The following is a 12,386-nucleotide window of genomic DNA, read 5'->3' on the forward strand; positions in this document are numbered from 1 at the left end:
CTTTTTGGTTCAATATAATTCAGTTATATATTTCATTTAAAAGAGATCAAGTGTTTAGTTATTTTGTGTAAGTGAATGAATTGCGGATTCAAGAGAAAAAAGAATTTTGTTTTAATCCATCCACAGTTTTTATTCTAACTTTTACTTACATTGCCAGTTTAAATGCTGATTTAACTATGCTCTAACCAGCAATGAGAGCAGTTCATAGAAATAGGGTATTTTACCCAAACTTAAACACCACTAGTTCAAGTTCTTATCAGCATCTCTCCCACCCCTGCCTCTTCTCCCCACAAGCGTGACCCCATTTCAGGAACTAGTTCAGAGAAAATGCCCCAATCAGAAAGGAAAATGAGGTGAATTAATTATAATTATGACATTTTATATTACATTTACATGTAGTAATTTAGAATGAATAAAAAGCATATTGTGTTTCCTTATTTTCAGCATATAATTTTCTTTCTTTTTCAGCTTTTTAATTAAATGAAGCCAAGTGGGATTTGCATAAAGTGAATGTTTACCATGAAGATAAAGTGTTCCTGAGATACATTTTGAATTCTTGAGTTCATTTCCACATTGTGATAATCTAGCTTATTCTTGTGTAATTTTTTTTAAATGTGAGTTTTCCTGGTAAATTTAAGTTATGGAAGTAGATGGTTCAATTTCATATTAGCACTGGAAAGAACAAAGGAGACATTGAAATGTTTTCGAGCATATTATAGTCAGCGTATGCCTTAGGACTGAAATAAATGACAATGTAATTATCAATTCATGTGTTAGAACTGTTCACTCATTAGTAAGGAAAACCACAATGTTAGTAAGAGGAAACTATGAAATATATGTTAAAGAATCCTTAAGGTTGTACAGAGATAAGGTGTATGCATGAAAATGTCACAGTGAAACTCTACTCTTTGTCACTTCAGTATAAAGGATATGTGTATGATTACAAATAATGTTTTGTTCTTATTAATCATAATTAGATAAAGAGGGAGCTGGATGAATAGTGCCTATAACTGGAAGCCTAACCTGGGAAGTGGAGGTTTTTTCCTAGGATACAAATTTTAAAGCGAACAGGACCAAATCAACAAGCTTGAAGGCATCAGATGAGGGAAGCCTCCCGCCCAAACTAGACATTAGTTCCTCTCTGACTTTAGAGGTATCAGACGTCAGAGCAGTCCTTCTCTCATTTCACTTTCGGGACGAGTTCTCGGAGCTGACTGGTTGCTGAAATGCTGTCGTTTTAAAATTTAGATGTTAAGTTGAAACCGTCTTTAGTTTTAAATACATCTTCAGCTAGAGCACTGTGATAGGCTCACTGAGAATTCTTTCTGTAGGGGTGGGGCGCAACGGGCTTCCCTAGCCGCCTCTGCTTTTCCCAAAACATGGAAACTTCCCAGCAGTGTGGATGAACCCGGAGTCAGAGAAGTCTGGTTATGTACCTGCTGGGCCCCAGAGTTTAGGGGAATTAGTCATACTTTTTCTCTGTCTTCCCTCTTTGGAAAGTGTAAAATGAAACCAAAATTAGACTATAAAAAAAAGAAAAAATCCAGGAATCCAGACTTAGAACTACAAAACTAACCCAGTGTGGCCATTTTCCCCATGTTCCATGGCAAAAGTTTGCAATTACAACTTGGTTCCCTGAATCCAGATAGCTAGAGAGTAGTCATCCTGTACATGGGTGACTCAGTGAAGCTTTCTTGAAAACCAAATATGGGAATCTAATCGTTAATATGTTTGTATGTCCTCTTTTAATTTATAAAGCACTTTGGCAGATTTTTTTTTTTCTTTACAACAACCCTGTAAGGTAGACAGGAATATAAATTTTGTCTGACTTACAAAAGCACTAGAAGCTGAAAGCTGCAAAGAATAGAAAAACAGAGCCTGTAACCGGGCTTTCAAACTCTCAAACCTGAATTTTTATTTTCTGTGGTGCTAAACAGTTGAGAAACACAATCAGCTCAATCAACTTTTTTCTCTTTTTTTTTTTTTTTTTTTTTTTTTTAAGATTTTGTCATCTAATTTTCATTAAGATCCAAATAATAGACCATGGAGAACTTTGTTGGTTAGGAGTTTCAGGCACACAGTTTCAAACAGGGACCAGGTGTACATCCACTGAATTTACTTATTTTGTACCTTTATGAAATTAATAAAGAATGGGAAATATCAAAGCCTATAGGGGCATATGAAGCTAAATTCCAGGGCAGTATGTGTGCTAGCAAGAAGTTGTCTTGTCAAAACATGATACGCAGTGAAAATTGCATAGTAATTCAGAACTATATTCACCTTACTACATATTCCCAAATCTGTTATTAAAAAGCACATTAGGTCCCCTAGTTCCTGTTCAAAGATTGATAGGTTTAGTACTGAAATGTCACTTACGGAAAAGCATTAAATGATCATGATCATTTATTTAATGCCTATCCCTGCGTAGCACTTGACATGTACATGTAACTCCATTGAGTATTTTTACAGTTTCTAAGATTCTTTGAGAAAAGACATGCAATTGAAGTTTGAGACCAGATTTTACATGTAAACATATCTTTATTATAATTACATTGGTCTGTCCCCTTAAGGCTGAGAGTTCTTATTAAACAACATACATCTAGTCTCTATAAAGCTTAACGTAGTGTTCAGTCGTGACCAAAGTCAGACGATGGCCCAGGTAAGGAGAACTTCCCTATCCCAGATTAGTAAAAGTTTTCTAGCCTATATTATGTAATTTCCTCTCAACATTAATTTCATGCCAACTATATAAAGACATTTTTTTTTTTTTTTTTTTTTTTTTTTAGCATTTTATAGCTTACAAAGTTGTTGCTTTTCTAGACTGTTGTTGCATTAGGGAAGTGATTCTAGAAGGAAATAAACTGCCTCAAGACAAGTTGTTATTGGAAAGTGCTACAGGCAAAAACTACAAAGAGTGGTTCAAATGGAGTTTGCTTTCAGAAGTTTGTATGTGGAAAACCACACATGTGATATAGGCTACCTTTACCTTTGCCAAACAAGTCACATTGAAAAATTAATTTGTATCTACTATGCTATATCCTCCAGCATCACTTTTCAACCCTATTTACTGTTTTGAAGACTCCCTTAAAAACTGGTATGTTTCACCGTCTCCAGTTAGAATAAAAAGAATGGCTTTCCTACTTAGAATAAAAAAAATCTTAACATAAAGTTCCATCTAAAGGAGTTTAATTTCTAACATCTGATGAATAAAATGTTGCATTTTGCTCAGCTGACTGTTCCTTTCATCAGATATTTCACATGAGTAAGCCTAGGAGTGTTGTGTGTATACTGTAATTTTCTTTTGCGTATACAGTAATATCCCTTGTCAATTAGCAATCCAACAAGCATCATGATTTAGGGAGATTAGATCTTGTAACCATAGAGCTTGACAAGTACTCCCTTTCTTGCTATTAGGAGAACCTCCCTAAAGGTACGTGAACAGAGTAGTTATTTCTAAACAAGGCATATTATTTTGAGATCAAACACCGTAAACACTGCATTTTACAAGTACTGGTAACAAAGGCAAACACATTAACTGGAGCATCTAGGAACAAAACAGTTGAGTGGACTTTAGGAGACAGTGTTCCTCAGGGCTCATTAACCATTCGGTTTAAAATATTAAAACGAGGTTTTTCATATTCTAGCAAGAAACTGTACTGGGTCAAACCAATAATTTATCTAATAGAATTTTTCTAAGAGTGGGAAAAGGGGGACCATAGTAGTCACACTAAAATGGTACAAGTATGTTCATGTTAGCCTCTAAATTCCTTTATTTCATTCATGACCGTATGTCATTTATGAATCTTTCCATACTCCTTTTGTTATCTACTTATGTCTGAAATATATATACGCTGTGTTTTTATCATATAACAGTCTTAAGTATATACAAAGTTTTAATGAAGTATCACACATTCGGACTATAATAGGAAAATCAGGTCACTTGTTGGTACGTGTAATTCCATTAAAAATGATGCATACATATAGGCCATGAAAATGGCAAGATGAAAAACTCTAAGAACTCATGCACTCCACAGAAACACTAGGAAAACTGGCAGTGTCCTTCAATATTGCTTGAAGTCTGAAAGATAGTGAAAGGTTGACAGCAACCCTATGAATGCTTAAACAAAATATGACTGAAACTCAGATGGATAGTTTAATGGCATTTTAATCTTAGTCTCCCCAGTCAGCAGTGGTCTTAAAAATGGCAGCCTGTGTACCTGACTGTAGAGGAGGCAGAATGCTCCTGTTCCTAAGGAATAGTGTTTTGACCTGAGGATTACTGGGAGAATTCAGGCAAGGGGTTTGTCTTTGTTTCACCTAACTCGAATTCCTCAGGGTAGAAAAGTGACTACTAGGGTGTTTCTCTGAAATAATGAAATGAATTTTTGCCTCAGGCAGGAGCATGGTAACAGTTGTGACGGACATAGACACAGGGCTAAAAGCCTGAATGAAAGGAAGAGCTGGAGAGTGAATTACTTTGGGGAATAAAGGCTTTGAGAAGCTGCCATGTGCCAAAACCCAGATCAGGATGCATCCTCAGAAAAGATCTGAGAAGACGCTAAGCTTTTACTTCTTGCTGATGTTTACACCCAGCCCAAGCAAGACATGAAGGCTAGAGCACAGTTGTCAACTCCCTGGATAAGTGCTCAAGGGTGCCCCAACAGAGTCAGTGTGCAAAAGCCCAGGGGACTAGTTTCTTGTTTCTTTTTCTCTCTTTTGTCTGCAGGCACTTAAGGACACCTCTGTCAGACCACTAGCTGACCACTAAACCAATGAAACACAAACTTCGCAGACCACAAATGACAGCATAATTTTACAAAAACAGTTTTGAAAATTCACTAAATAACTACAAAACTCACAGCAAGCCACAAAAACTAGCTGTGGAGAGGGAGCAGAATCCAATTTCTAGAGTTGCTTCATTACAGTATGTAGAATGACCAGTGCAGAAAACATACAAAGTATAAATTATACCCATACACAGGAAAGAACTTAACAGACAATGTCCTTAAAGCAGCAATTCAACTTCCTAAAGACTTTAGTGGTCGGTAATGTACTCAAAGAGCTAAAGGAAACCAGATGAACAAGGTATCACCAAGTAGAGAATATAAATGAAGAAATAAAAATTATAAATGGAGTCAAATACAAATTCTAAAGTGGAAAAACCGTAAGTGAATTGAAGAAGTCCCTAGAGCAACTCAACAGAACACGCAAATCAGACACAGGGCATGAGATGTAATTTGGCAATAACCTCATAAAAACAAATGGATAGAACTACATGAGCAGTTCTTATACACTATCAAATGTAAGCTGCTATTAATTCCAACTAGATTGTTATAAATTTAATATAAACCACAAAGTAGTAAAGGAAGAATTGAGTAACTATATATATATAACACATGTCGAAAACAAGTTGTAGAATGACAGAATTCCTTATGAGTAATTTCTTTAAATATAAATGCATTTAGCATTCCACCTAAAGGAGAGATTTGTCAAAAGCATTTTTAAAGTATGATATAACTATATAAAATTACATAAGAAAGGAAATCTCAAATCAATACCCTTACTTTACACCTTAAGGAACTAGAAAAAGAAAAGCAATCTAAACCCAAAGGTAGCAGAATGAAGGCAATGATAAAGATTAGAGGAGACCTAAACAAGCTAGAGATACAATAGAGAAACAATAGAAAAAGTCAATCAAGAGACACCTGGGTGGTTCAGTCAGTTAGGCGACCGACTTCAGCTCAGATTATGATCTTGCGGTTCATGGGTTCAAGCCTTGCATTGGGCTGTGTGCTGACAGCTCAGAGCCTAGAGCCTGCTTCGGATTCTGTGTCACCCTCTCTCCACTCTTCCCCTACTCACACTCCCTCTCACTCTCTCAAAAAAATATATGAACATTTAAAAAAAAATTTTAAGAAAAAAGAAAAAGTCAATTAAACCAAAACTTGGTTTCTTGAAAAGAACAAAATTGACAAACCTTTAGCTAGACCAAGAAAAACAAAAATAGTTTTCAAGCTTCTAAAATTAGAAAGTAAGAACATTAACACCTATCCTACAGAAGTAAAAAGGAGGATCAAAAAGTTCTGTAGAAAAATCTTGGAAAAATGGTATTCTAGGAAGATTCTGAGCTCACCTCTTCTTACAGACGAATCAAGGCTTCACCTACATATAATGCAATTCAGTCAGAGTGACATAGTGAAAATGACAACACACGCACAAAACAGAGACACAGTGGGAACCCACAAGCAGGAGGGATGGTATAGGTATGCAGGTCCTCCATGAGGAACAAAGGGATTAAGTCCCATATGGTGCACTCCTAGCCCTGGGGACCTGCACTGGGAAGCTGAGCCCCCATAACAGCAGAGCTTAACTCTGGGACCTCTGCAAATCAGTGGGGCTTAACCACCTAAATGCTGTCAGGACTGGCATTCTCTTGAAAGCAGCTACCAACCCAACACACCTGGCAGGCAGCCCCAGTGAGGATCAGGAAGATGCCTACTGAGCCCTACAGGATGCCTTCCACCTAAGGCCACTACCTTCAAGACCAGGAAATGCAGTTGACCATCAAAAAGCATAGAAACAGAGAGAGACAGACAAAATGAGAAGACAGAAGAATATGTCCAAACTAACAAGACAAAAATCTCAGAAATACCTAAATGAAACAGAAATAATCTAATTAAGAGTTCCAAGTAATGGTCATAAAGATACTCACTAGACTTGAGAATGGATGACCTCAGTGAGAACTTCAGCAAAGAAAACATAAAAGCCAACCAGAGCTAAAGAATACAATAATGAAAATAGATACACTAGAGGGAATCAACAGCAGATTTGAGGATACAGAAAAACAGATCAGTGATCTGGAACACAGGGTAATGGAAAGAACCCAACCTGAATAGCAAGAATAAAGTATTTTAAAAATGAGGATATTTTGAGGGATCGTTGCAACAACATCAAGTGTACTAATATTTGCATTATGGGACCCCATAATGCAAAGGAGGAGAGAGAGAGAAAGGGGCAAAAAACTTACTTGAAGAAATAATACCTGAAAATTTCTGTAACTTGGGGAAGGGATCAGACATCCAGGTCCATGAAAAACAGAGAGCTTCAAACAATATGAACACTTTGTATGCAGGTCCATACAGACAATGATAAAGTCAAAAACTAATAAAGAGTATCTTAAAAGCAAAAAGAGAAAAGCAACTAGGTACATACAATGGAAACTACAAGGCTATCAAGAGATTTTTCAGCAGAAACTTTGCAGTCCAGAAAAGAGTGGTATGATATATTCAAAGTCCTGAAAATAAAAAGCATACAACCAAGAATAGTCTACCCAGCAAGGTTATCATTCAGATTTGGAGGGGAGAAAGAATTTCCAAGAAAAAAGTTAAAGGGGTTCATCACCACTACACTGGCCTTATAAGAAATGTTAAAAGGACTTCTTTAAGTGGAAAAGAAAAGGTCATAACTAGGGGAAAATTATGAGAGAGGAAAATTTCACTGATAAATCAAACATACTGTAAAGGTAATATATCAAATACAAAGCTAGTATAAAGGTTAAAACATAGAAGTATTAAAACAATTTTATCTACAAATATTAAGAGATACACAAAATAGATGTAAAATACAATGTCTTTTTTTTTTTTTTAACGTTTATTTATTTTTGAGACAGAGACAGAGCATGAACGGGGGAGGGGCAGAGAGAGAGAGAGGGAGACACAGAATCGGAAGCAGGCTCCAGGCTCCGAGCCATCAGCCCAGAGCCCGATGCGGGGCTCGAACTCACGGACCATGAGATCGTGACCTGAGTTGAAGTCGGATGCTTAACCGACTGAGCCACCCAGGCGCCCCTACAATGTCTTATTTTTAAAAAATGGCAGGGTGCAAAGAGTAAACATATAGTCTTTTAGAAGATATTCAAAGCCAACTGACCCAATTTAATATAGACCCGTATATACATAGGAAGTTATTTATGAACCTTACATTAACCACAAACCAAAAACCTGTAAGAGACACACAAAAAATGAAAGAATCAAGCATATCAGTAAAGAAAGCCATCAAATCACAAGAGAGCTGAAGAAAGAACAGTTGACAACAAAAACAGAAAACAATTATCAAAATGGCAGTAGGTACATAGCTATCAATAATTACTTGGAAGCATTAAGTCCATTTACATTTAATCAGAAGACATGGGGCATGAAAGGATTAAAAAAAAAACCACCTATATGCTGCTTTAAAAAAACTTACTTTAGTACTAAAGAAACAGAGTAAGTGCAGGGATGGAAAAAATAGTCCATACAAATGGAAACAAAACATAAAAAATAAAAACTGAGATAGCAGTACAAATCTATCAGACAAATAGACTTTAAAACATAGACTGTAACAAGAGACAAACAGGGGCATTACATAATGCTAAAGGGACCAATTCAATAAGAGGATAGAACAACTGTAAATACCTATGCACCCACTGTAGGATCATCTAAATGTATAAAGCAAACATTAACAGACATAAAGAGAGAAATTCATAGTAATACACTTACAAGTAGAGAACTTTAGCTACCCATTTGGACCAATGGATAGATCATCCAGACAGAAAAATCAGTAAGGAAACTGGTGTTCAATGACACATTAGACCAGGTGGACTTAATAGATATGGACAGAACTTTGATTCAAATAACAGAATACACATTCTTTTCAAGTGCACATGAAGCTTTCTTCAGGATAGACACGTGTTAGGCCACAAAACAAGTTTCAATATATTCAAGAGATTGAAATCATATTAAGTATCTATTCTGACCACAACACTGTGAAACTAGAATTACCAGAAAGATACTGGGGTAAAAACAAAAACAATAGCAACAACAATAACAACAAACCCATGTGAGACTAAACGTTCTACTGAACAACCAGTGGGTCAAAGAAAGCAAAAAGAGAATTAAAAATTAACTGAATACAAACGAAAATGGAAACAACTGTTCAAAATCTTTGGGATGCAGCAAAAGCAATTTTCAGAGAATTTGTAATGATACAGGCATACCTCAAGAAACAAGAAAAATCTGAATGAACAATCTACCGTACCCCCTTAAGGAATAAAAAAAAAAGAACAGCCCAACGTTAGAAGAAGGAAGAAAAAATTAGAGTGGAAATAAATGAAATAGAGACTGCAAAAGAAAAGAAAACATAATCAATGAAACTAAAAGCTAGTTACTTAAAAAGATAAAATTAACAAACCTTTAGCCAGAATCATTAAGAAAAAAAAGGAGAGGGCTCAAAATCGGAAATGAAAGAGAAGTTATAACCTACACTACAGAAATATAAAGGATTATAAGCAACTCCTATGAAAAACTATGTGCGAACATTTTGGAAAACCTAGAAGAAATGAGTCAATTCCTAGAAACATATAATCTTTCAACAATGAATCAAGAAGAAATAGAAAATCTTATCAGACTGATTACTAATGAAATTGAATCAATAATCAAAAAACTCTCCATAAATAAAAGTTTAAGTTGATCATATGGCCTCACAGGTAAATTCTATAAAACATTTAAAGAAGCGTTAATACCTATCCTTGTCAAACTATTACAGAAAAAAAAAAATAGAAGAATTGCTTTCACCTTCATTTTATGAGGCCAGCATTGCCCTCATACCAAAGCCAGACAAGGACACTACCAAACACAAACAAACCGACAAACAAAAACAAGTTATAGGCCAATATCCCTAATGAATATAGGTGCTAAAATTCAATAAAATATTGGTAAACCAAATTTAACAATACATGAAAATTATGGTTCACCATAATCAGCAGGATTTAATCTAGGGATGCAAGCATGGTTCAACCTCCCAAATCAATCAACATGATACATGAAATAAAGGATTCATGAAATACATGAAATAAAGGATTAAAAAAAATCATGTGGTTATCTCAACTGATGCAGAAAAATCATTTAACAAAATTCAGCATCCATGCATGAAAAAAACTCAACCAAGTAGGTATAGAGGGAACATACCTCAACATAATAAGAGTCATATATGACAATCCACACAGCTAAAAACATTCAGTGATAAAAAGCTGAAAGCTTTTGCTCTGAGATCAGGAAGAAGATAAGGATATGTTCATTAGGAACATATAATCTTTCAAGACTGAATCAGGAATAAATAGAAAATGTGAACATATTTTCATTATCTAGGTAAGTCCACTCTCACCACTTTATCCAACATAGAATTGAAAGTCTTAGCCATAGCAATTAGAAAAAAACTCACTGAAATTAGTAAGGAAGAGGCAAGAGTGTCACTATTTGCAGATGACAGGATCCTATTCAAAAAAAAAAAAAAAAAAAAACACACCTTAAAGTCTCCACTAAAAACTATAGAACTAAGAAATCAATTTGGTAAAATTGCAGGACAGAATATTAATACACAGAAATCTGTTGCATTTCTATACACTAAGAATGAACTAAGAGAAAGAAATTTAAAAAACAACCCCATTTACAATTGTAGGAAATTAAGACATGAATTAAATGCCTAGAGATAAATTTAACTCAAGATGTGAAAGTCCTATACTCCAACAACTACGAGACAATGATGAAAATATTTAAAGACCACACACACACACACACGGAAAAATAGACCATGCTCATGGATTGGAACAATACTGTTAAAACGACTATAATACCCAAAGCAATATACAGATTCAATGTAATCCCTATCAAAATACCAGTAGCATTTTCAAGAGAATGCAAATACATAATTGTAAAATGTATATGGAATCACAAAAGACCTGAAATAGCCAAAGCATTGTAGAGGGGGAAAAAATAAAAACAAAACAAGCCAAAGGTATCACAATCTCGCACTTTATACTACAAAGTTATAGTTATCAACGGAGTCTGTTACTGGCCTAGTAAACACATAGATTAATGGAACAGAATATAGCACTCAAAAGTAAACTCACACTTATATGGACAATTAATCTTCAACAAAGGAGGAAAGAACTTACAGTGGAGAAAAGACCATCTCTTCAATAAATGATGTTGGAAAAACTGGACAGCTACATGCAAAAGAACGAAACTGGACCCTTTTCTTTTCCTATATTGAAAAATAGAACTCAAAATGGATTAAGGACCTAAATATGAGACCTGAAACCATAAAACTTCTAGAAGAACACATAAGCAGCAAACTCCTAGTCATCATCAGCCTCAGCAATATTTTTCTGGATCTGTCTCCCCAGACAAGGAAAACAAAAAACAAAAAATAATAATTGAGACTACATCTAACTAAAAAGCCTTTGAACAGTGAAGGAAACCAGCGCAACAAAAAGGCAACTCAGTGAATGGGAACAGATATTTGTAAGTGATATATCTACTAAGAAGTTAACATTCTTTTTTTTTTAATTTTTTAAAATGTTTATTTCTGAGAGAGAGAAAGAGACAGAGTGCAAGGGGGGGAGGGGCAGAGAGAGAGGGAGACACAGAATCTGAAGCAGGCTCCAGGCTCTGAGCTGTCAGCTTAGGCCAATGCAAGGCTCGAACTCACAAACCGTGAGATCATGACCTGAGCCAAAGTCGGACATTCAACCGACTGAGCCACCCAGGAGCCCTGGCGTTAATATTCTAAATATGTAAAGAACTTACTCAACACCAAAAGAAAAAAATGATTAAAAATGGACAGAGGACCTGAATAGACATTTTACCAAAGACATACAGTTGAATGACACATAAAAAGATTCTCAATATCAGGGAAATTAAAACCACAATGAGATACTGCCTTACACCTGTCAGAATGGCTATTATCAAAAATCCAGAAAATAGCAAGCGTTGGTGAGGATGTACAGAAAAAAGGAACTCTTGTGCACTGTTAGTGGGAATGTAAATTGGTGCAGTCACTATGGAAAAACAGTATGGAAATTTCCCCCCAAATTAAAAATAGATATACCATACAGTACAGTAATTTCATTTCTGGGTATTTACCCAAAGAAAATGAAAACACTAATTTGAACAGATTTATGCACACCTCTGTTTACTGCAGCATTGTTTACAATAGCCAAGATATGGAAACAACTCAAATGTCTTTCAATAGATGAATAGATAAAGAGGTGGTATATATACTCAATGCAGCATTTTTATTTAGACTAAAAAAGAATGAAATCGGATCTGGGAAATATGGTGAAGTAAGGGATCATAAGCTCACTTTGTCTCATGAATACACCTATGCAACATCCACATTAGAGTAAATAACCCAGAAAATGATGTGAAGACTGGCAGAACAGTACTTTTAGCAGACATAATAGACTTGAAACCAAAGACTGTAATAAGAAACAAAGGACATTATATAATCAGAAGGGGAACAATCCAACAAGACAGTACAACACTTGTAAATATTTATGCACCCAACAT

The 12,386-nt window shown here is 35.4% G+C and overlaps 1 protein-coding gene across 5 annotated transcripts in view; it reads left to right on the top strand.

Annotated features, from left to right (window-relative positions):
* Positions 1–6,615, top strand: part of TUSC3 (tumor suppressor candidate 3) — a 277,933-nt gene extending 271,318 nt beyond the window's left edge. For all 5 annotated transcript variants that reach the window (XM_049631696.1, XM_049631695.1, XM_049631692.1 and 2 more), the window contains one exon: positions 469–6,615. In XM_049631696.1, the coding sequence (XP_049487653.1) occupies positions 469–484 (16 nt within the window). In that variant the 3' untranslated portion in view covers positions 485–6,615. The remainder of the gene's footprint in view (positions 1–468) is intronic.
* The last annotated feature ends 5,771 nt before the right edge of the window (positions 6,616–12,386 follow it).

Source organism: Panthera uncia, chromosome B1 (genome assembly GCF_023721935.1).
Source record: "Panthera uncia isolate 11264 chromosome B1, Puncia_PCG_1.0, whole genome shotgun sequence".
NCBI classification, from domain to species: Eukaryota; Metazoa; Chordata; class Mammalia; order Carnivora; family Felidae; genus Panthera; species Panthera uncia.